Source organism: Ranitomeya imitator, chromosome 3 (genome assembly GCF_032444005.1).
Source record: "Ranitomeya imitator isolate aRanImi1 chromosome 3, aRanImi1.pri, whole genome shotgun sequence".
In the NCBI taxonomy this organism is placed as follows: Eukaryota; Metazoa; Chordata; class Amphibia; order Anura; family Dendrobatidae; genus Ranitomeya; species Ranitomeya imitator.
In genome coordinates, this window is record NC_091284.1 from 832,804,667 (window position 1) to 832,831,744 (window position 27,078).

The following is a 27,078-nucleotide window of genomic DNA, read 5'->3' on the forward strand; positions in this document are numbered from 1 at the left end:
AATAATGCATTAACGAGGGATTAGCTAGAATGGATACAACTGTAACAAATTCTCAGCTTTGTGATTGGAGGAGGAGAATTCAACTCAACACAATATGTGGATAACCTGCAGAAATTCCATAAATCCATAAAACTGAGCGGAGAAGGATTATTATCAGCGGAGATGAGATCCAATAAGGTGCGAGGATCCAATAATCCCCGGGATTCCGCATCCTACAGCGCAGTCACCTCTTTATCCAGCGAGGCCTCCAGGTGCAGCGGCTTATCCGACATCAGGAACTGTCGCGTGGTCTCCGCCATCGGCTGCGGGCCCGGCCGCTCCGGAGCGTACTGCACCTTCCTAATTACTAATCGCACGGAATTCCTGAGAAAAAACGAGATGATTGAAATGAATCAGGCAACAATGCGAAGAAAGAAAGATAGAAAATAGATAGATAATATATAGATAGATAATAGATAGATAGATATAGATAATAGATATATAGAAAGATAGATAGATAGATATTAGATAGATAGATAGATAGATACATAGATAGATAATAGATAGATAGAGAGATAATAAATAGATAGATAGATAGATAGATAGATAATAAATAGATAGATAGATAGATAGATAATAGAGAGATAATAGATAGATAATAGATAGATAATAGATAGATAGATAATAGATAGATAGATAGATAATATATAGATAATAGATAGATAGATAGATAGATAATATATAGATAATAGATAGATAGATAGAAAGATAGATATATAGATATAGATAATAATTAGATAGAAAATAGATAATAGATAGATAATAGATAATAGATAATAGATAGATAATAGATATATAGTTGACTGAACAGTGATATATGTTTTTACCTCTTATGAATCTTTTCTTCCAGGGTTTCAGCACAGAAAGCTTTCACTTCATAGTCCACCCCGCAGGCCTGAGTGATGGAGAACAAGAAGAAGTGAGGAAATCAACAGTCTGAAGAACGTGCACTGTATAGAAATATCTCATAGATACAACATCCAGTGAGGCAAGTAGTGATCAGGGGAAGCTGACCTCCACCTCCACCTCCATGACCTCCACCTCCATGACCTCCACCTCTATGACCTCCACCTCCACGACCTCCACCTCTCCACTATGACCTCCACCTCTCCACCACTATGACCTACACCTCTCTACCTCTATGACCTCCACCTCCACCATGACCTCCACCTCTATGACCTCCACCTCTCCACCCCCACCTCTGCACCTCCATGACCTCCACCACCTTCCTTTACCTCCACCACCAGATTCATTATTATCACCCTGTCTTCATCTTTGGCATTATCACTCTTTCACCACCCTAGTACCGGTCTCAGTGAGGACCCCCGGGATCAGTAAAGTGCACCTCTATCCGTCCCTTCATTTCTTCCCCACTTTCCTGCTTGTCACCCTCGGTTGTGACTACAAACCTTTCCTGTGTCTTCAGGGCCGGGCTGAAGAGTGACAGAGCATGGCAGATTGGGAGGAATCTGGAAAACAAAACCAAAATCTGCATTTTCACTGCACATTATTGATATTCACAGTTCATAAATCAGAGTTTTATCAGCAGGACATTATGACTACCGGACTAGCTTTCTGGTGCCTCCTGGTCCAAATTTGCTCCAACTACTGATTGGCAGCTATCTATAGATATACAATGTACACAAAAAGTTGCCAATCAGTGGTGTGGGCGGAGTTCTACACAACTGCCAATCAGTGGTGTGGGAGGGGTTCTACACAGCTGCCTATCAGTGGTGTGGGCGGGGTTCTACACAGCTGCCAATCAGTGGTGTGGGCGGGGTTCTACACAGCTGCCAATCAGTGGTGTGGGCGGGGTTCTACACAGTTGCCAATCAGTGGTGTGGGTGGAGTTCTACACAGCTGCCAATCAGTGGTGTGGGTGGGGTTATACAGGCCTCAGCATTCCAAGCTCTGCTACATCTGCAGTAGAGAAAACTGTGATTCTATCACAACTGCTGCACCCAGAAAACTAAGTGATACATCATTGGAATCAGGGTCTTTGCCCCTACATCATGCTGTTGTCAGATTACGTAACAAAACCTACTGACAGATTCCCTTTACACTCTGCTGATACAGACCCGGGCTCCTTTCTAAGTTTCAATACTATTTTTAAAATTTTTTTATTTTTTTGAGTAGACATGAAGGAGTGTCTCTCCTACCTCGAAGGTGAACGGGTAGGCGTGCTCACCCAACTTCTTAATCAAGCGCTCCTGCAGTCGCGTCAGCGGCTTCTTCTCCTCGGGGACGGGCGGGAAAGCTTGAATGTTGGCCACGAAAAGATCCTTCCGAAAAGTCAAACCGAGAACATCGAGGTCCTCGCGTCCGTAGCGGAAAGCGCAAGTCAGCGTCACGAACACTGGAGGAACGAGAGACAGAGCCGGCGGTGAGGAAAGGCGGGAGGAGGACCATCCGCCGACCACACGGGGGTCTCATGGAGGATCCGCCGACCACACAGGGTCTCATGGAGGATCCGCCGACCACACGGGGGTCTCATGGAGGATCCGCCGACCACACAGGGTCTCATGGAGGATCCGCCGACCACACGGGGGTCTCATGGAGGATCCGCAGACCACATGGGGGTCTCATGGAGGATCCGCCGACCACACGGGGGTCTCATGGAGGATCCGCCGACCACACGGGGGTCTCATGGAGGATCCGCCGACCACACGGGGGTCTCATGGAGGATCCGCCGACCACACGGGGGTCTCATGGAGGATCCGCCGACCACACGGGGGTCTCATGGAGGATCCGCCGACCACACGGGGGTCTCATGGAGGATCCGCCGACCACACGGGGGTCTCATAGAGGATCCGCCGACCACACGGGGGTCTCATGGAGGATCCGCCGACCACACGGGGGTCTCATGGAGGATCCGCCGACCACACGGGGGCCTCATGGAGGATCCGTCGACCACACGGGGGTCTCATGGAGGATCCGCCGACCACACGGGGGCCTCATGGAGGATCCGCCGACCACACGGGGGCCTCATAGAGGCTCCGCTCCGACACCACCTCTAATGGGAGACTCATTTCATGGAGGTAAAAAATGTTCATAAAATTTCAGTTCTCAACAGAAAACGACTAAACATTCTCTAGAAATAGATCCAGGTCCATCGGCATGCTGATTGTTTCCTTTTGGAGCTGGTTAGGTTCTTAGATCCATTAACTGCTCGTACTTTATAGGATTTATCCAATACAACCGGGATCACAAAATTGTACAGCATGGAAAGCGTTACCGGTCCCGGCACGGCAGGTGTTCGGGGGGCACTGAAACTCCTTCATTATAATCAGTGGGGGTCCCAGAGGACAGACCCTTCAACATTTCTAATTATGTGATGAAAATATTCCTTCTGCACAGTGACCTTGGACTTAATACAAATGTCAGAGAAAGTCCGTCTCCTGTGGAGGTGCGGGATGATTAGGATGGAGCCGATATATGGTGAAATAAAGTAAATGTTCCTGGTACTTGCCCCGCCCCCGAGGAACCGCAAAGAACTGTCACTGAACAAGTGGATATAATTAGATATCACCTTCCTCACCTAATCTTGGGATTTTACTAATAAAAATATACATTCAGCCATCAGATACATTACCTTTCCTTTCCTTCAGATATTCAGGGTCCACCAAAACAACGCCATCTAGAAAAACACAAAAGTATAACAAGTTGTATAATCATAGGTACAGACACTGGGAGCAAACAAGAGAATTCAGCAAATTAACAGGGAATAATAGATTGTAGTCACCTGCCCTACATAAGATTAGATAAGATCCTGTCTGCAGCCACCACTAGGGGGAGCTCCCTGTATACAGAGATACATGATAAGATTCTGTCTGCAGTCACCACTAGGGGGAGCTCCCTGTATACAGAGATACATGATAAGATCCTGTCTGCAGCCACCACTAGGGGGAGCTCCCTGTATACAGAGATACATGATAAGATCCTGTCTGCAGCCACCACTAGGGGGAGCTCCCTGTATACAGAGATACATGATAAGATTCTGTCTGCAGCCTCCACTAGGGGGAGCTCCCTGTATACAGAGATACATGATAAGATCCTGTCTGCAGCCACCACTAGGGGGAGCTCCCTGTATACAGAGATACATGATAAGATTCTGTCTGCATTCACCACTAGGGGGAGCTCCCTGTATACAGAGATACATGATAAGATCCTGTCTGCAGTCACCACTAGGGGGAGCTCCCTGTATACAGAGATACATGATAAGATCCTGTCTGCAGCCACCACTAGGGGGAGCTCCCTGTATACAGAGATACATGATAAGATTCTGTCTGCAGTCACCACTAGGGGGAGCTCCCTCTATACCGAGATACATGATAAGATTCTGTCTGCAGCCACCACTAGGGGGAGCTCCCTGTATACAGAGATACATGATAAGATTCTGTCTGCAGCCACCACTAGGGGGAGCTCCCTCTATACCGAGATACATGATAAGATTCTGTCTGCAGCCACCACTAGGGGGAGCTCCCTGTATACAGAGATACATGATAAGATTCTGTCTGCAGTCACCACTAGGGGGAGCTCCCTGTATACAGATACATGATAAGATTCTGTCTGCAGTCACCACTAGGGGGAGCTCCCTGTATACAGATACATGATAAGATTCTGTCTGCAGCCACCACTAGGGGGAGCTCCCTGTATACAGAGATACATGATAAGATTCTGTCTGCAGTCACCACTAGGGGGAGCTCCCTGTATACAGATACATGATAAGATTCTGTCTGCAGTCACCACTAGGGGGAGCTCCCTGTATACAGAGATACATGATAAGATTCTGTCTGCAGTCACCACTAGGGGGAGCTCCCTGTATACAGAGATACATGATAAGATTCTGTCTGCAGTCACCACTAGGGGGAGCTCCCTGTATACAGAGATACATGATAAGATTCTGTCTGCAGCCACCACTAGGGGGAGCTCCCTGTATACAGAGATACATGATAAGATTCTGTCTGCAGTCACCACTAGGGGGAGCTCCCTGTATACAGAGATACATGATAAGATTCTGTCTGCAGTCACCACTAGGGGGAGCTCCCTGTATACAGAGATACATGATAAGATTCTGTCTGCAGTCACCACTAGGGGGAGCTCCCTGTATACAGAGATACATGATAAGATTCTGTCTGCAGCCACCACTAGGGGGAGCTTCCTGTATACAGAGATACATGATAAGATTCTGTCTGCAGTCACCACTAGGGGGAGCTCCCTCTATACCGAGATACATGATAAGATTCTGTCTACAGCCACCACTAGGGGGAGCTCCCTGTATACAGAGATACATGATAAGATCCTGTCTGCAGCCACCACTAGGGGGAGCTCCCTGTATACAGAGATACATGATAAGATCCTGTCTGCAGTCACCACTAGGGGGAGTTCCCTGTATACAGAGATACATGATAAGATCCTATCTGCAGCCACCACTAGGGGGAGCTTCCTGTATACAGAGATACATGATAAGATTCTGTCTGCAGTCACCACTAGGGGGAGCTCCCTCTATACCGAGATACATGATAAGATTCTGTCTGCAGCCACCACTAGGGGGAGCTCCCTGTATACAGAGATACATGATAAGATCCTGTCTGCAGCCACCACTAGGGGGAGCTCCCTGTATACAGAGATACATGATAAGATTCTGTCTGCAGTCACCACTAGGGGGAGCTCCCTCTATACCGAGATACATGATAAGATTCTGTCTGCAGCCACCACTAGGGGGAGCTCCCTGTATACAGAGATACATGATAAGATCCTGTCTGCAGCCACCACTAGGGGGAGCTCCCTGTATACAGAGATACATGATAAGATCCTGTCTGCAGCCACCACTAGTGGGAGCTCCCTGTATACAGAGATACATGATAAGATCCTGTCTGCAGTCACCACTAGGGGGAGCTCCCTGTATACAGAGATACATGATAAGATCCTGTCTGCAGTCACCACTAGGGGGAGCTCCCTGTATACAGAGATACATGATAAGATTCTGTCTGCAGTCACCACTAGGGGGAGCTCCCTGTATACAGAGATACATGATAAGATCCTGTCTGCAGCCACCACTAGGGGGAGCTCCCTGTATACAGAGATACATGATAAGATCCTGTCTGCAGCCACCACTAGGGGGAGTTCCCTGTATACAGAGAGACATGATAAGATCCTGTCTGCAGCCACCACTAGGGGGAGCTCCCTGTATACAGAGATACATGATAAGATCCTGTCTGCAGCCACCACTAGGGGAGCTCCTTGTATACAGAGATACATGATAAGATCCTATCTGCAGCCACCACTAGGGGGAGCTTCCTGTATACAGAGATACATGATAAGATCCTATCTGCAGCCACCACTAGGGGGAGCTTCCTGTATACAGAGTTACATGATAAGATCCTGTCTGCAGTCACCACTAGGGGGAGCTCCCTGTATATAGAGATAGATGATAAGATCCTGTCTGCAGTCACCACTAGGGGGAGCTCCCTGTATACAGAGATACATGATAAGATCCTGTCTGTAGTCACCACTGGGGGAGCTCCCTGTATACAGAGATACATGATAAGATTCTGTCTGCAGCCATTACTTGGGGGAGCTCCCTGTATACAGAGATACATGATAAGATCCTGTCTGCAGCCACCACTAGGGGGAGCTCTGTTGTGAATTCTGTGGCCAAGCTCCCTCCTGTGGTCGTGAGTGGTACTGCGGCTGGTTCTGTCTATAAGCTTCCTTTGATGGATGAGAGTGGTACTGCGGCTTCTGAGTTTCCTTCCTCAGGTGATGAGGTTAAGTCGTTAGGTGCTGCTCTATTTAACTCCACCTGGTGCTTTGATCCTGGCCTCCAGTCAATGTTCTAGTATAGGTCTTGCTTCCTCCTGGATCGTTCCTGTGGCCTCTCTATCCTGCATAAGCTAAGTTTTGCTTGTGTTATTTTTTGTTTGCTTTGTTTTCTGTCCAGCTTGCTATATTGGTTTTTTCTTGCTTGCTGGAAGCTCTGAGACGCAGAGGGAGCACCTCCGTACCGTTAGTCGGTGCGGAGGGTCTTTTGGCCCTCTGCGTGGTTGTTTGTAGGTTTTTGTGTTGACCGCAAAGCTATCTTTCCTATCCTCGGTCTATTCAGTAAGTCGGGCCTCACTTTGCTAAATCTATTTCATCTCTGTGTTTGTATTTCATCTTTCCTCACAGTCATTATATGTGGGGGCTGCCTTTTCCTTTGGGGAATTTCTCTGAGGCAAGGTAGGCTTATTTTTCTATCTTCAGGGCTAGTTAGTTTCTCAGGCTGTGCCGAGTTGCATAGGGAGCGTTAGGCGCAATCCACGGCTACCTCTAGTGTGGTGTGTTAGGATTAGGGATTGCGGTCAGCAGAGTTTCCACGTCTCAGAGTTTGTCCTATGTTTTTTGGTAAATGTCAGGTCACCTTGTGTGCTCTGAACTTCAAGGTCCATTGTGGGTCTGAATTACCTGTTCATAACAGTACTGGATGCCCAAAGTACTAATGCTTCTCAATAGAGGGAAAAGAGAAGTTCTGAGACCATTTTTTTTTCTTTGCACTGTGTTCTGTCTTTCTTTTCCCCTTTACATCAGGGTGGTTCAGAACACAGGTGTGGACATGGACATTCAAGGTCTGTTCCCTTTGATGGATAATCTCGCTATAAATGTACAGAATATTCAAGATTTAGTGGTTCAGAATCCTATGTTAGAACCTAAGATTCCTATTCCTGAGTTATTTTCTGGCGATAGAGCAAAATTTTTGAATTTTAAAAATAATTGTAAACTATTTCTGGCTCTGAAACCCCGCTCCTCTGGTGACCCAGTACAACAAGTTAAGATCATTATTTCTTTATTACGTGGCGACCCTCAAGACTGGGCATTTTCCCTTGCACCAGGAGATCCTGCGTTATGTAATATTGATGCGTTTTTTCTGGATTGCTGTACGACGAACCTAATTCAGTGGATCAGGCAGAGAAAAATTTGCTGCTCTGTGTCAGGGTCAGGATGAGATAGAGATTTATTGTCAGAAGTTTAGAAAGTGGTCCGTGCTCACTCAATGGAATGAATGTGCGCTGGCAGCTATTTTCAGAAAGGGTCTCTCTGAAGCCCTTAAGGATGTCATGGTGGGATTTCCTATGCCTGCTGGTCTGAATGAGTCTATGTCTTTGGCCATTCGGATCGGTCGACGCTTGCGCGAGCGTAAATCTGTGCACCATTTGGCGGTATTATCTGAGCATGAACCTGAGCCTATGCAGTGCGATAGGACTTTGACCAGAGCTGAAAGGCAAGAACACAGACGTCAGAATGGGCTGTGTTTCTACTGTGGTGATTCCACTCATGCTATCTCCGATTGTCCTAAGCACACTAAGCGGTTCGCTAGGTCTGCCACCATTGGTACGGTACAGTCGAAATTTCTTTTGTCCGTTACTTTGATTTGCTCTTTGTCTTCCTATTCTGTCATGGCATTTGTGGATTCAGGCGCTGCCCTGAATTTGATGGACTTGGAGTATGCTAGGCGCTGTGGGTTTGTCTTGGAGCCCTTGCAGTGTCCTATTCCATTGAGAGGAATTGATGCTACGCCTTTGGCCAAGAATAAGCCTCAGTATTGGACCCAGCTGACCATGTGCATGGCTCCTGCGCACCAGGAGGATATTCGCTTTCTGGTGTTGCATAATCTGCATGATGTTGTCGTGTTGGGGTTGCCATGGCTACAAGTCCATAACCCAGTCATAACCCAGTATTAGATTGGAAATCAATGTCTGTGTCCAGCTGGGGTTGTCAGGGGGTACATGGTGATGTTCCATTTCTGTCTATCTCATCATCCACCCCTTCTGAGGTCCCAGAGTTCTTGTCTGATTACCGGGATGTATTTGATGAGCCCAAGTCCAATGCCCTACCTCCGCATAGGAATTGTGATTGTGCTATCGATTTGATTCCTGGTAGTAAGTTTCCTAAGGGTCGACTGTTTAATTTATCTGTACCTGAGCACGCCGCTATGCGGAGTTACGTAAAGGAGTCTTTGGAGAAGGGTCATATTCGCCCGTCATCGTCGCCATTGGGAGCGGGTTTCTTTTTTGTGGCCAAGAAGGATGGTTCGCTGAGACCTTGCATTGATTACCGCCTTCTAAATAAAATTACGGTCAAATTTCAGTACCCCTTGCCGCTGCTGTCTGATTTGTTTGCTCGGATTAAGGGGACTAGTTGGTTCACCAAGATAGATCTTCGTGGTGCGTATAATCTTGTGCGTATCAAACGGGGCGATGAATGGAAAACAGCATTTAATACGCCCGAAGGCCATTTTGAGTACCTGGTTATGCCATTCGGACTTTCTAATGCTCCATCAGTGTTTCAGTCCTTTATGCATGACATCTTCCGAGAGTACCTGGATAAATTCCTGATTGTATACTTGGATGATATTTTGGTCTTCTCGGATGATTGGGAGTCTCATGTGAAGCAGGTCAGAATGGTGTTCCAGGTCCTGCGTGCTAATTCTTTGTTTGTGAAGGGGTCAAAGTGTCTCTTTGATGTTCAGAAGATTTCATTTTTGGGGTTCATTTTTTCTCCTTCTACTATCGAGATGGACCCTGTTAAAGTTCAGGCCATTTATGATTGGACTCAGCCGACATCTCTGAAGAGTCTGCAGAAGTTCCTGGGCCTTGCTAATTTTTATCGTCGCTTCATCGCTAATTTTTCTAGCATTGCTAAACCGTTGACTGATTTGACCAAGAAGGGTGCTGATGTGGTCAATTGGTCTTCTGCTGCTGTGGAAGCTTTTCAGGAGTTGAAGCGTCGTTTTTCTTCTGCCCCTGTGTTGTGCCAACCAGATGTTTCGCTTCTGTTCCAGGTCGAGGTTGATGCTTCCGAAATTGGAGCAGGGGCTGTTTTAACGCAGAGAAGTTCTGATTGCTCGGTGATGAAACCATGCGCCTTCTTTTCCAGGAAATTTTCGACTGCTGAGCGAAATTATGATGTTGGCAATCGAGAGTTGCTAGCCATGAAGTGGGCATTCGAGTAGTGGCGTCATTGGCTTGAAGGAGCTAAGCATCGCGTGGTGGTCTTGACTGATCACAAAAACTTGACTTATCTCGAGTCCGCCAAACGGTTGAATCCTAGACAGGCTCGTTGGTCGCTGTTTTTCTCCTGTTTTGACTTTGTGGTTTCGTACCTTCCGGGCTCTAAAAATGTGAAGGCGGATGCCCTGTCTAGGAGTTTTGTGCCCGATTCTCCGGGTTTGTCTGAGTCGGCGGGTATTCTCAAAGAGGGGGTAATTTTGTCTGCCATCTCCCCTGATTTGCGGCGCGTGCTGCAAAAATTTCAGGCTAATAGACCTGACCGTTGCCCAGCGGAGAAACTGTTTGTCCCTGATAGGTGGACGAATAAAGTTATCTCTGAGGTTCATTGTTCGGTGTTGGCTGGTCATCCTGGAATCTTTGGTACCAGAGATTTGGTGGCTAGATCCTTTTGGTGGCCGTCTCTGTCGCGGGATGTGCGTTCTTTTGTGCAGTCCTGTGGGATTTGTGCTCGGGCTAAGCCCTCCTGTTCTCGTGCCAGTGGGTTGCTTTTGCCCTTGCCGGTCCCGAAGAGGCTTTGGACATATATTTCCATGGATTTTATTTCGGATCTCCCCGTCTCTCAAAGAATGTCGGTCATTTGGGTGGTTTGTGATCGCTTCTCTAAGATGGTCCATTTGGTGCCCTTGTCTAAATTGCCTTCCTCCTCTGATTTGGTGCCATTGTTTTTTCAGCATGTGGTTCGTTTACATGGCATTCCAGAGAACATCGTTTCTGACAGAGGTTCCCAGTTTGTTTTGAGGTTTTGGCGAGCCTTTTGTGCTAGGATGGGCATTGATTTGTCTTTTTCCTCGGCTTTCCATCCTCAGACAAATGGCCAGACTGAACGAACCAATCAGACCTTGGAAACATATCTGAGATGTTGTGTTTCTGCTGATCAGGATGATTGGGTGTCCTTTTTGCCTTTGGCTGAGTTCGCCCTTAATAATCGGGCCAGCTCGGCTACTTTGGTTTCGCCGTTTTTCTGCAATTCTGGGTTCCATCCTCGTTTCTCTTCAGGGCAGGTTGAGTCTTCGGACTGTCCTGGTGTGGATACTGTGGTGGATAGGTTGCAGCGGATTTGGACTCATGTGGTGGACAATTTGACTTTGTCCCAGGAGAAGGCTCAACGTTTCGCTAACCGCAGGCGCTGTGTGGGTCCCAGACTTCGTGTTGGGGATTTGGTTTGGTTGTCATCTCGTTATATTCCTATGAAGGTTTCCTCTCCTAAATTTAAGCCTCGTTTCATTGGTCCATATAGGATTTCTGAGGTTCTTAATCCTGTGTCTTTTCGTTTGACTCTTCCGGCTTCTTTTTCCATCCATAACGTGTTCCATAGGTCATTGTTGCGGAGATACGTGGCACCTGTGGTTCCATCTATTGATCCTCCTGCTCCGGTTTTGGTTGAAGGGGAATTGGAGTATATTGTGGAGAAGATTTTGGATTCTCGTGTTTCGAGACGGAAACTCCAGTATCTGGTTAAGTGGAAAGGTTATGGTCAGGAAGATAATTCCTGGGTCTTTGCCTCTGATGTCCATGCTGCCGATCTGGTTCGTGCCTTTCATGTGGCTCATCCTGGTCGTCCTGGGGGCTCTGGTGAGGGTTCGGTGACCCCTCCTCAAGGGGGGGGTACTGTTGTGAATTCTGTGGCCAAGCTCCCTCCTGTGGTCGTGAGTGGTACTGCGGCTGGTTCTGTCTATAAGCTTCCTTTGGTGGATGAGAGTGGTACTGCGGCTTCTGAGTTTCCTTCCTCAGGTGATGAGGTTAAGTCGTTAGGTGCTGCTCTATTTAACTCCACCTGGTGCTTTGATCCTGGCCTCCAGTCACTGTTCTAGTATTGGTCTTGCTTCCTCCTGGATCGTTCCTGTGGCCTCTCTATCCTGCATAAGCTAAGTTCTGCTTGTGTTATATTTTGTTTGCTTTATTTTCTGTCCAGCTTGCTATATTGGTTTTTTCTTGCTTGCTGGAAGCTCTGAGACGCAGAGGGAGCACCTCCGTACCGTTAGTCGGTGCGGAGGGTCTTTTGGCCCTCTGCGTGGTTGTTTGTAGGTTTTTGTGTTGACCGCAAAGCTATCTTTCCTATCCTCGGTCTATTCAGTAAGTCGGGCCTCACTTTGCTAAATCTATTTCATCTCTGTGTTTGTATTTTCATCTTTACTCACAGTCATTATATGTGGGGGGTTGCCTTTTCCTTTGGGGAATTTCTCTGAGGCAAGGTAGGCTTATTTTTCTATCTTCAGGGCCAGTTAGTTTCTCAGGCTGTGCCGAGTTGCATAGGGAGCGTTAGGCGCAATCCACGGCTACCTCTAGTGTGGTGTGTTAGGATTAGGGATTGCGGTCAGCAGAGTTTCCACGTCTCAGAGCTTGTCCTATGTTTTTTGGTAAATGTCAGGTCACCTTGTGTGCTCTGAACTTCAAGGTCCATTGTGGTTCTGAATTACCTGTTCATAACAGAGCTCCCTGAATACAGAGATACATGATAAGATCCTGTCTGCAGCCACCACTAGGGGGAGCTCCCTGCATACAGAGAATCATGATAAGATCCTGTCTGCAGCCACCACTAGAGGGAGCTCCCTGCATACAGAGAATCATGATAAGATCCTGTCTGCAGTCACCACTAGGGGGAGCTCCCTGTATACAGAGATACATGATAAGATCCTGTCTGCAGCCACCACTAGGGGGAGCTCCCTGTATACAGAGATACATGATAAGATCCTGTCTGCAGCCACCACTAGGGGGAGCTCTCTGCATACAGTATACCTAGTGTACTTTATAGTACCACAATACGCTATATGCTCCCTCTAGTGGAGGCCGCTGGTAATAGAATTTTATCACTTACCTGTCTATTTATATAATCTAAAAATAAACTTATATTAATAATAACTGATTTATGATAATAGTATTTTTATTTGGGGTCTCTGCACTCACCCACGGGGTCCACAACATCTATGTGATCCACAAAATCCCTCTTCCCCAGATACACGGTGAGCTGTGTGGAGAGAAAATAAATAATGTCAGAGATTCTCAATAACAACAAGTTCCAATGTATGAAAAGGTAGAAGGTGGTGACACGGGGATTACACTGGTGGACGTCTGTAAATGGGGGAACTCTGTCCCCTAAAATCTGATATCTACTATAAAGAGACCACCTTGATTAATAGCTTTATGGCTCCTCACTATCTTATCTGGAGCATGAAGTGATCACCTCGATATAACACGTAACGTCTGTGTGCAGTGCTGTGCTCAGCTCTATCAGGCTATGTGCACACGTAAGAAAAGAGGTGCAGAATTTTCAGCAAAAAATCCGCATCTCCTGGAAGGATCCGCAGCCGTGGATTTGCCGCGGTTTTTATGCCGATTTTGTGCCGTTTTCATGCGGATTTTGTGCGGATTTTGCCACTGCGGATTTTTAACATGGAGGGGTGCAGAAACGCTGCAGATCCGCACAAAAGAAGTGACATGCACTTCTTTGAAATCCGCAGCAATTCTGCACTGATTTTTCCGCACCATGTGCACAGCTATTTTTTTTCCGATTTACTAACATTGTACTGCACATCACAGTGCGGATCTGCAGCAAATCCGCATCATGTGCACATACCCTTATCGGGGCACTGTGGTCGGCTTTATTATAGGGGCACTGTGGTCGGCTTTATTATAGGGGCACTGTGGTCGGCTTTATTATAGGGGCACTGTGGTCGGCTTTATTACAGGGGCACTGTGGTCGGCTTTATTATAGGGGCACTGTGGTCGGCTTTATTATAGGGGCACTGTGGTCGGCTTTATTATAGGGGCACTGTGGTCGGCTTTATTATAGGGGCACTGTGGTCGGCTTTATTATAGGGGCACTGTGGTCGGCTTTATTATAGGGGCACTGTCGTCGGCTTTATTATAGAGGCACTGTGGTCGGCTTTATTATAGGGGCACTGTGGTCGGCTTTATTATAGGGGCACTGTGGTCGGCTTTATTATAGGGGCACTGTGGTCGGCTTTATTATAGGGGCACTGTGGTCGGCTTTATTATAGGGGCACTGTGGTCGGCTTTATTATAGGGGCACTGTGGTCGGCTTTATTATAGGGGCACTGTGGTCGGCTTTATTATAGGGGCACTGTGGTCAGCTTTATTATAGGGGCACTGTGGTCGGCTTTATTATAGGGGCACTGTGGTCGGCTTTATTATAGAGGCACTGTGGTCGGCTTTATTATAGGGGCACTGTGGTCGGCTCTATTATAGGGGCACTGTGGTCGGCTTTATTTTAGGGGCACTGTGGTCGGCTTTATTATAGGGGCACTGTGGTCATCATTATTATAGGGGACTCTGTGGTCAGCTTTATTATAGGGGCACTGTGGTCAGCTTTATTATAGGGGCACAGTGGTCGGGTTTTATTATAGAGGCACTGTGGTCGGCTCTATTATAGGGGCACTGTGGTCGGCTTTATTATAGGGGCACTGTGGTCGGCTTTATTATAGGTGCACTGTGGTCGGCTTTATTATAGGTGCACTGTGGTCGGCTTTATTATAGGGGCACTGTGGTCGGCTTTATTATAGGGGCACTGTGGTCGGCTCTATTATAGGGGCACTGTGGTCGGCTTTATTATAGGGGCACTGTGGTCGGCTTTATTATAGGGGCACTGTGGTCGGCTTTATTATAGGGGCACTGTGGTCGGCTTTATTATAGGGGCACTCTGGTCGGCTTTATTATAGAGGCACTGTGGTCGGCTCTATTATAGGGGCACTGTGGTCGGCTTTATTTTAGGGGCACTGTGGTCGGCTTTATTATAGGGGCACTGTGGTCATCATTATTATAGGGGACTCTGTGGTCAGCTTTATTATAGGGGCACTGTGGTCAGCTTTATTATAGGGGCACAGTGGTCGGGTTTTATTATAGAGGCACTGTGGTCGGCTCTATTATAGGGGCACTGTGGTCGGCTTTATTATAGGGGCACTGTGGTCGGCTTTATTATAGGTGCACTGTGGTCGGCTTTATTATAGGTGCACTGTGGTCGGCTTTATTATAGGGGCACTGTGGTCGGCTTTATTATAGGGGCACTGTGGTCGGCTCTATTATAGGGGCACTGTGGTCGGCTTTATTATAGGGGCACTGTGGTCGGCTTTATTATAGGGGCACTGTGGTCGGCTTTATTATAGGGGCACTGTGGTCGGCTTTATTATAGGGGCACTCTGGTCGGCTTTATTATAGAGGCACTGTGGTCGGCTTTATTATAGGGGCACTGTGGTCGGCTTTATTATAGAGGCACTGTGGTCGGCTTTATTATAGGGGCACTGTGGTCGGCTTTATTATAGGTGCACTGTGGTCACCTTTATTATAGAGGCACTGTGGTCGGCTTTATTATAGAGGCACTGTGGTCGGCTTTATTATAGGGGCACTGTGGTCGGCTTTATTATAGGGGCACTGTGGTCAGCTTTATTATAGGTGCACTGTGGTCACCTTTATTATAGAGGCACTGTGGTCGGCTTTATTATAGGGGCACTGTGGTCGGCTTTATTATAGGGGCACTGTGGTCGGCTTTATTATAGGGGCACTGTGGTCGGCTTTATTATAGAGGCACTGTGGTCAGCTTTATTAAAGGTGCACTGTGGTCACCTTTATTATAGGGGCACTGTGGTCGGCTTTATTATAGGGGCACTGTGGTCGGCTCTATTATAGGGGCACTGTGGTCGGCTTTATTATAGGGGCACTGTGGTCACCTTTATTATAGAGGCACTGTGGTCGGCTTTATTATAGGGGCACTGTGGTCGGCTTTATTAAAGGTGCACTGTGGTCACCTTTATTATAGAGGCACTGTGGTCGGCTTTATTACAGGGGCACTGTGGTCGGCTCTATTATAGGGGCACTGTGGTCGGCTTTATTATAGGGGCACTGTGGTCGGCTTTATTATAGAGGCACTGTGGTCGGCTTTATTATAGGGGCACTGTGGTCGGCTTTATTATAGGGGCACTGTGGTCGGCTTTATTATAGGGGCACTGTGGTCGGCTTTATTATAGAGGCACTGTGGTCGGCTTTATTATAGGGGCACTGTGGTCGGCTCTATTATAGGGACACTGTGGTCGGCTTTATTATAGAGGCACTGTGGTCGGCTTTATTATAGGGGCACTGTGGTCGGCTTTATTATAGGGGCACTGTGGTCGGCTTTATTATAGGGGCACTGTGGTCGGCTTTATTATAGAGGCACTGTGGTCGGCTTTATTATAGGGGCACTGTGGTCGGCTTTATTATAGAGGCACTGTGGTCGGCTTTATTACAGGGGCACTGTGGTCAGCTTTATTATAGGTGCACTGTGGTCGGCTTTATTATAGAGGCACTGTGGTCGGCTTTATTATAGGGGCACTGTGGTCAGCTTTATTATAGGGGCACTGTGGTCGGCTTTATTATAGGGGCACTGTGGTCGGCTTTATTATAGGGGCACTGTGGTCGGCTTTATTATAGAGGCACTGTGGTCGGCTTTATTATAGGGACACTGTGGTCGGCTTTATTATAGAGGCACTGTGGTCGGCTTTATTATAGAGGCACTGTGGTCGGCTTTATTATAGGGGCACTGTGGTCAGCTTTATTATAGGGGCACTGTGGTCGGCTCTATTATAGGGGCACTGTGGTCGGCTTTATTATAGGAGCACTGTGGTCGGCTTTATTATAGGGGCACTGTGGTCGGCTCTATTATAGGGGCACTGTGGTCGGCTTTATTATAGAGGCACTGTGGTCGGCTCTATTATAGGGGCACTGTGGTCGGCTTTATTATAGAGGCACTGTGGTCGGCTTTATTGTAGAGGCACTGTGGTCGGCTTTATTATAGGGGCACTGTGGTCGGCTTTATTATAGGTGCACTGTGGTCAGCTTTATTATAGAGGCACTGTGGTCGGCTTTATTATAGGGGCACTGTGGTCGGCTTCATTATAGGGGCACTGTGGTCGGCTTTATTATAGGGGCACTGTGGTCAGCTTTATTATAGGGGCACTGTGGTCGGGTTTTATTATAGAGGCACTGTGGTCGGCTCTATTATAGGGGCACTGTGGTCGGCTTTATTATAGGTGCACTGTGGTCAGCTTTATTATAGGGGCACTGTGGTCAGCTTTATTATAGGGGCACTGTGGTCGGCTTTATTATAGGGGCACTGAGGTCGGCTTTATTATAGGGGCACTGTGGTCAGCTTTATTATAGGGGCACTGTGGTCGGCTTTATTATAGAGGCACTGTGGTCGGCTTTATTATAGGGGCACTGTGGTCAGCTTTATTATAGGGGCACTGTGGTCGGCTTTATTATAGGGGCACTGTGGTCGGCTTTATTATAGGGGCACTGTGGTCGGCTTTATTATAGGGGCACTGTGGTCAGCTTTATTATAGGGGCACTGTGGTCGGCTTTATTATAGGGGCACTGTGGTCGGCTCTATTATAGGGGCACTGTGGGCGGCTTTATTATAGGGGCACTGTGGTCGGCTTTATTATAGGGGCACTGTGGTCGGCTTTATTATAGGTGCACTGTGGTCAGCTTTATTATAGGGGCACTGTGGGCGGCTTTATTATAGGGGCACTGTGGTCGGCTTTATTATAGGGGCACTGTGGTCGGCTTTATTATAGGGGCACTGTGGTCAGCTTTATTATAGAGGCACTGTGGTCGGCTTTATTATAGGGGCACTGTGGTCAGCTTTATTATAGGGGCACTGTGGTCGGCTTTATTATAGAGGCACTGTGGTCAGCTTTATTATAGAGGCACTGTGGTCAGCTTTATTATAGGGTTACTGTGGTCGGCTTTATTATAGGGTTACTGTGGTCAGCTGTATTATAGGGCACTGTGGTTGCTGTATTATAGGGGCACCGTGGTCGGCTTTATTATAGGGGCACTGGACACCAGGGACTGAGACACTAAACCACTAGACACCAGGGACTGAGACACTAAACCATTGGACACCAGAGAGTGAGACACTAAACCACTGGACACCAGGGACTGAGACACTAAACCACTGGACTTCAGGGACTGGGACACTAAACCACTGGACTTCAGGGACTGGGACACTAAACCACTGGACATCAGGGACTGAGACACTAAACCACTGGACACCAGGGACTGAGACACTAAACCACTCGATACCAGAGAGTGAGACACTAAACCACTGGACTTCAGGGACTGAGACACTAAACCACTGGATACCAGGGAGTGAGACACTAAACCACTGGACTTCAGGGACTGGGACACTAAACCACTGGACATCAGGGAATGGGACACTAAACCAATGGACACCAGGGACTGAGAAATTAAACCACTGGACACCAGGGAGTGAGACACTAAACCACTGGACACCAGGGAGTGAGACACTAAACCACCGGACACCAGGGACTGAGAAATTAAACCACTGGATACCAGGGAGTGAGACACTAAACCACTGGACTTCAGGGACTGGGACACTAAATCACTAGATATCAGGGAATGGGACACTAAACCACTGGACACCAGGGACTGAGACACTAAACCAGTGGACACCAGTGAAACTAAACCACCGGACACCAAGTACTGACACACTAAACCACTGGACACCAGGGACTGAGACACTAAACTAGGGACCCTGGTGTCCGGTGGTTTAGTGTCCCTGGTGCCCAGTGGTTTAGTGTCCCAGTCCCTGGTGTCCAGTGGTTTAGTGTCTCACTTCCTGGTGTCCAGTGGTTTAGTGTCTCAGACACCAGGGACTGAGACACTAAACCACTGGACATCAGGGAATGGGACACTAAACCACCTGACACCAGGGACTGAGACACTAAACCACTGGACACCAGGTACTGAGACACTAAACCACTGGACACCAGGGACTGGGACACTAAACCACCGGACACCAGGGACTGAGACACTAAACCACCGGACACCAGGGACTGAGACACTAAACCACCGGACACCAGGGACTGAGACACTAAACCACTGGATACCAGGGACTGAGACACTAAACCACTGGACACCAGGGACTGAGACACTAAACCACCGGACACCAGGGACTGAGACACTAAACCACCGGACACCAGGGACTGAGACACTAAACCACTGGACATCAGGGAATGGGACACTAAACCACCTGACACCAGGGACTGAGACACTAAACCACTGGACACCAGGTACTGAGACACTAAACCACTGGACACCAGGGACTGGGACACTAAACCACTGGACACCAGGGACTGAGACACTAAACCACCGGACACCAGGGACTGAGACACTAAACCACCGGACACCAGGGACTGAGACACTAAACCACTGGACACCAGGGACTGAGACACTAAACCACTGGACACCAGGGACTGAGACACTAAACCACCGAACACCAGGGACTGAGACACTAAACCACCGGACACCAGGGACTGAGACACTAAACCACTGGGGACTGAGACACTAAACCACTGGACACCAGGGACTGAGACACTAAACCACCGGACACCAGGGACTGAGACACTAAACCACCGGACACCAGGGACTGAGACACTAAACCACTGGACGCCAGGGACACTAAACCACCGGACACCAGGGACTGAGACACTAAACCACCGGACACCAGGGACTGATACACTAAACCACTGGACACCAGGGACTGAGACACTAAACCACTGGACGCCAGGGACACTAAACCACCGGACACCAGGGACTGAGACACTAAACCACCGGACACCAGGGACTGATACACTAAACCACTGGACACCAGGGAGTGAGACACTAAACCACAGGACATCAGGGAATGGGACACTGAACGACTGGACACCAGGGACTGAAACACTAAACCACGGGACATCAGGGAATGGGACACTAAACCACTGGATGCCAGGGACTGAAACACTAAACCACCGGACACCAGGGACACTAAACCACCGGACACCAGGGACTGAGACACTAAACCACTGGAAACCAGGGACTGAGATACTAAACCACTGGACGCCAGGGACTGAGACACTAAACCACTGGACGCCAGGGACTGAGACACTAAACCACTGGACACCAGGGACTGAGGCAGTAAACCACCGGACATCAGGGACTGGGACACTAAACCACAGGATACCAGGGACTGAGACACTAAACCACTGGACACCAGGGACTGAGACACTAAACTACTGGACACCAGGGAGTGAAACAATGGTGCTCAGTGGTTTAGTGTCCCAGTCCCTGGTGTCCAGTGGTTTAGTGTCTCACTTCCTGGTGTCCAGTGGTTTAGTGTCTCAGACACCAGGGACTGAGACACTAAACCACTGGACATCAGGGAATGGGACACTAAACCACCTGACACCAGGGACTGAGACACTAAACCACTGGACACCAGGTACTGAGACACTAAACCACTGGACACCAGGGACTGGGACACTAAACCACTGGACACCAGGGACTGAGACACTAAACCACCGGACACCAGGGACTGAGACACTAAACCACCGGACACCAGGGACTGAGACACTAAACCACTGGATACCAGGGACTGAGACACTAAACCACTGGACACCAGGGACTGAGACACTAAACCACCGGACACCAGGGACTGAGACACTAAACCACCGGACACCAGGGACTGAGACACTAAACCACTGGACATCAGGGAATGGGACACTAAACCACCTGACACCAGGGACTGAGACACTAAACCACTGGACACCAGGTACTGAGACACTAAACCACTGGACACCAGGGACTGGGACACTAAACCACTGGACACCAGGGACTGAGACACTAAACCACCGGACACCAGGGACTGAGACACTAAACCACCGGACACCAGGGACTGAGACACTAAACCACTGGACACCAGGGACTGAGACACTAAACCACCGGACACCAGGGACTGAGACACTAAACCACCGAACACCAGGGACTGAGACACTAAACCACCGGACACCAGGGACTGAGACACTAAACCACTGGGGACTGAGACACTAAACCACTGGACACCAGGGACTGAGACACTAAACCACCGGACACCAGGGACTGAGACACTAAACCACCGGACACCAGGGACTGAGACACTAAACCACTGGACACCAGGGACTGAGACACTAAACCACCGGACACCAGGGACTGAGACACTAAACCACCGGACACCAGGGACTGAGACACTAAACCACTGGACACCAGGGACTGAGACACTAAACCACTGGACACCAGGGACTGGGACACTAAACCACTGGACACCAGGGACTGAGACACTAAACCAATGGACACCAGGGACTGAGACACTAAACCACTGGATTCCAGGGACTGAGACACTAAACCACTGGACACCAGGGACTGAGACACTAAACCACTGGACATCAGGGAATGGGACACTAAACCACCTGACACCAGGGACTGAGACACTAAACCACTGGACACCAGGGACTGAGACACTAAACCACTGGACGCCAGGGACACTAAACCACCGGACACCAGGGACTGAGACACTAAACCACCGGACACCAGGGACTGATACACTAAACCACTGGACACCAGGGAGTGAGACACTAAACCACAGGACATCAGGGAATGGGACACTGAACAACTGGACACCAGGGACTGAAACACTAAACCACCGGACATCAGGGAATGGGACACTAAACCACTGGATGCCAGGGACTGAAACACTAAACCACCGGACACCAGGGACACTAAACCACCGGACACCAGGGACTGAGACACTAAACCACTGGAAACCAGGGACTGAGATACTAAACCACTGGACGCCAGGGACTGAGACACTAAACCACTGGACGCCAGGGACTGAAACACTAAACCACTGGACACCAGGGACTAAGACAGTAAACCACCGGACATCAGGGACTGGGACACTAAACCACAGGATACCAGGGACTGAGACACTAAACCACTGGACACCAGGGACTGAGACACTAAACTACTGGACACCAGGGAGTGAAACAATGGTGCTCAGTGGTTTAGTGTCCCAGTCCCTGGTGTCCAGTGGTTTAGTGTCTCACTTCCTGGTGTCCAGTGGTTTAGTGTCTCAGACACCAGGGACTGAGACACTAAACCACTGGACATCAGGGAATGGGACACTAAACCACCTGACACCAGGGACTGAGACACTAAACCACTGGACACCAGGTACTGAGACACTAAACCACTGGACACCAGGGACTGGGACACTAAACCACTGGACACCAGGGACTGAGACACTAAACCACCGGACACCAGGGACTGAGACACTAAACCACTGGGGACTGAGACACTAAACCACTGGACACCAGGGACTGAGACACTAAACCACCGGACACCAGGGACTGAGACACTAAACCACCGGACACCAGGGACTGAGACACTAAACCACTGGACGCCAGGGACACTAAACCACCGGACACCAGGGACTGAGACACTAAACCACCGGACACCAGGGACTGATACACTAAACCACTGGACACCAGGGACTGAGACACTAAACCACTGGACGCCAGGGACACTAAACCACCGGACACCAGGGACTGAGACACTAAACCACCGGACACCAGGGACTGATACACTAAACCACTGGACACCAGGGAGTGAGACACTAAACCACAGGACATCAGGGAATGGGACACTGAACGACTGGACACCAGGGACTGAAACACTAAACCACGGGACATCAGGGAATGGGACACTAAACCACTGGATGCCAGGGACTGAAACACTAAACCACCGGACACCAGGGACACTAAACCACCGGACACCAGGGACTGAGACACTAAACCACTGGAAACCAGGGACTGAGATACTAAACCACTGGACGCCAGGGACTGAGACACTAAACCACTGGACGCCAGGGACTGAGACACTAAACCACTGGACACCAGGGACTGAGGCAGTAAACCACCGGACATCAGGGACTGGGACACTAAACCACAGGATACCAGGGACTGAGACACTAAACCACTGGACACCAGGGACTGAGACACTAAACTACTGGACACCAGGGAGTGAAACAATGGTGCTCAGTGGTTTAGTGTCCCAGTCCCTGGTGTCCAGTGGTTTAGTGTCTCACTTCCTGGTGTCCAGTGGTTTAGTGTCTCAGACACCAGGGACTGAGACACTAAACCACTGGACATCAGGGAATGGGACACTAAACCACCTGACACCAGGGACTGAGACACTAAACCACTGGACACCAGGTACTGAGACACTAAACCACTGGACACCAGGGACTGGGACACTAAACCACTGGACACCAGGGACTGATACACTAAACCACCGGACACCAGGGACTGAGACACTAAACCACCGGACACCAGGGACTGAGACACTAAACCACTGGATACCAGGGACTGAGACACTAAACCACTGGACACCAGGGACTGAGACACTAAACCACCGGACACCAGGGACTGAGACACTAAACCACCGGACACCAGGGACTGAGACACTAAACCACTGGACATCAGGGAATGGGACACTAAACCACCTGACACCAGGGACTGAGACACTAAACCACTGGACACCAGGTACTGAGACACTAAACCACTGGACACCAGGGACTGGGACACTAAACCACTGGACACCAGGGACTGAGACACTAAACCACCGGACACCAGGGACTGAGACACTAAACCACCGGACACCAGGGACTGAGACACTAAACCACTGGACACCAGGGACTGAGACACTAAACCACTGGACACCAGGGACTGAGACACTAAACCACCGAACACCAGGGACTGAGACACTAAACCACCGGACACCAGGGACTGAGACACTAAACCACTGGGGACTGAGACACTAAACCACTGGACACCAGGGACTGAGACACTAAACCACCGGACACCAGGGACTGAGACACTAAACCACCTGACACCAGGGACTGAGACACTAAACCACTGGACACCAGGGACTGAGACACTAAACCACCGGACACCAGGGACTGAGACACTAAACCACCGGACACCAGGGACTGAGACACTAAACCACTGGACACCAGGGACTGAGACACTAAACCACTGGACACCAGGGACTGGGACACTAAACCACTGGACACCAGGGACTGAGACACTAAACCAATGGACACCAGGGACTGAGACACTAAACCACTGGACTCCAGGGACTGAGACACTAAACCACTGGACACCAGGGACTGAGACACTAAACCACTGGACACCAGGTACTGAGACACTAAACCACTGGACACCAGGGACTGGGACACTAAACCACTGGACACCAGGGACTGATACACTAAACCACCGGACACCAGGGACTGAGACACTAAACCACCGGACACCAGGGACTGAGACACTAAACCACTGGATACCAGGGACTGAGACACTAAACCACTGGACACCAGGGACTGAGACACTAAACCACCGGACACCAGGGACTGAGACACTAAACCACCGGACACCAGGGACTGAGACACTAAACCACTGGACATCAGGGAATGGGACACTAAACCACCTGACACCAGGGACTGAGACACTAAACCACTGGACACCAGGTACTGAGACACTAAACCACTGGACACCAGGGACTGGGACACTAAACCACTGGACACCAGGGACTGAGACACTAAACCACCGGACACCAGGGACTGAGACACTAAACCACCGGACACCAGGGACTGAGACACTAAACCACTGGACACCAGGGACTGAGACACTAAACCACCGGACACCAGGGACTGAGACACTAAACCACCGAACACCAGGGACTGAGACACTAAACCACCGGACACCAGGGACTGAGACACTAAACCACTGGGGACTGAGACACTAAACCACTGGACACCAGGGACTGAGACACTAAACCACCGGACACCAGGGACTGAGACACTAAACCACCGGACACCAGGGACTGAGACACTAAACCACTGGACACCAGGGACTGAGACACTAAACCACCGGACACCAGGGACTGAGACACTAAACCACCGGACACCAGGGACTGAGACACTAAACCACTGGACACCAGGGACTGAGACACTAAACCACTGGACACCAGGGACTGGGACACTAAACCACTGGACACCAGGGACTGAGACACTAAACCAATGGACACCAGGGACTGAGACACTAAACCACTGGATTCCAGGGACTGAGACACTAAACCACTGGACACCAGGGACTGAGACACTAAACCACTGGACATCAGGGAATGGGACACTAAACCACCTGACACCAGGGACTGAGACACTAAACCACTGGACACCAGGGACTGAGACACTAAACCACTGGACGCCAGGGACACTAAACCACCGGACACCAGGGACTGAGACACTAAACCACCGGACACCAGGGACTGATACACTAAACCACTGGACACCAGGGAGTGAGACACTAAACCACAGGACATCAGGGAATGGGACACTGAACAACTGGACACCAGGGACTGAAACACTAAACCACCGGACATCAGGGAATGGGACACTAAACCACTGGATGCCAGGGACTGAAACACTAAACCACCGGACACCAGGGACACTAAACCACCGGACACCAGGGACTGAGACACTAAACCACTGGAAACCAGGGACTGAGATACTAAACCACTGGACGCCAGGGACTGAGACACTAAACCACTGGACGCCAGGGACTGAAACACTAAACCACTGGACACCAGGGACTGAGACAGTAAACCACCGGACATCAGGGACTGGGACACTAAACCACAGGATACCAGGGACTGAGACACTAAACCACTGGACACCAGGGACTGAGACACTAAACTACTGGACACCAGGGAGTGAAACAATGGTGCTCAGTGGTTTAGTGTCCCAGTCCCTGGTGTCCAGTGGTTTAGTGTCTCACTTCCTGGTGTCCAGTGGTTTAGTGTCTCAGACACCAGGGACTGAGACACTAAACCACTGGACATCAGGGAATGGGACACTAAACCACCTGACACCAGGGACTGAGACACTAAACCACTGGACACCAGGTACTGAGACACTAAACCACTGGACACCAGGGACTGGGACACTAAACCACTGGACACCAGGGACTGAGACACTAAACCACCGGACACCAGGGACTGAGACACTAAACCACTGGGGACTGAGACACTAAACCACTGGACACCAGGGACTGAGACACTAAACCACCGGACACCAGGGACTGAGACACTAAACCACCGGACACCAGGGACTGAGACACTAAACCACTGGACGCCAGGGACACTAAACCACCGGACACCAGGGACTGAGACACTAAACCACCGGACACCAGGGACTGATACACTAAACCACTGGACACCAGGGACTGAGACACTAAACCACTGGACGCCAGGGACACTAAACCACCGGACACCAGGGACTGAGACACTAAACCACCGGACACCAGGGACTGATACACTAAACCACTGGACACCAGGGAGTGAGACACTAAACCACAGGACATCAGGGAATGGGACACTGAACGACTGGACACCAGGGACTGAAACACTAAACCACGGGACATCAGGGAATGGGACACTAAACCACTGGATGCCAGGGACTGAAACACTAAACCACCGGACACCAGGGACACTAAACCACCGGACACCAGGGACTGAGACACTAAACCACTGGAAACCAGGGACTGAGATACTAAACCACTGGACGCCAGGGACTGAGACACTAAACCACTGGACGCCAGGGACTGAGACACTAAACCACTGGACACCAGGGACTGAGGCAGTAAACCACCGGACATCAGGGACTGGGACACTAAACCACAGGATACCAGGGACTGAGACACTAAACCACTGGACACCAGGGACTGAGACACTAAACTACTGGACACCAGGGAGTGAAACAATGGTGCTCAGTGGTTTAGTGTCCCAGTCCCTGGTGTCCAGTGGTTTAGTGTCTCACTTCCTGGTGTCCAGTGGTTTAGTGTCTCAGACACCAGGGACTGAGACACTAAACCACTGGACATCAGGGAATGGGACACTAAACCACCTGACACCAGGGACTGAGACACTAAACCACTGGACACCAGGTACTGAGACACTAAACCACTGGACACCAGGGACTGGGACACTAAACCACTGGACACCAGGGACTGATACACTAAACCACCGGACACCAGGGACTGAGACACTAAACCACCGGACACCA

General features: G+C 49.4%; 1 protein-coding gene across 4 annotated transcripts in view; it reads right to left on the reverse strand.

Annotated features, from left to right (window-relative positions):
• The window catches only part of LOC138671370 (beta-arrestin-1), a 319,598-nt gene that overhangs the window by 51,181 nt on the left and 241,339 nt on the right, over nt 1–27,078 (reverse strand). For all 4 annotated transcript variants that reach the window (XM_069759481.1, XM_069759480.1, XM_069759482.1 and 1 more), the window contains exons 3-8: nt 12,993–13,053; nt 3,632–3,676; nt 2,199–2,395; nt 1,449–1,508; nt 867–934; nt 228–363 (exon numbers count right to left, since the gene is read on the reverse strand). In XM_069759481.1, coding sequence (XP_069615582.1) covers nt 228–363; nt 867–934; nt 1,449–1,508; nt 2,199–2,395; nt 3,632–3,676; nt 12,993–13,053 — 567 coding nt within the window. The remainder of the gene's footprint in view (nt 1–227; nt 364–866; nt 935–1,448; nt 1,509–2,198; nt 2,396–3,631; nt 3,677–12,992; nt 13,054–27,078) is intronic.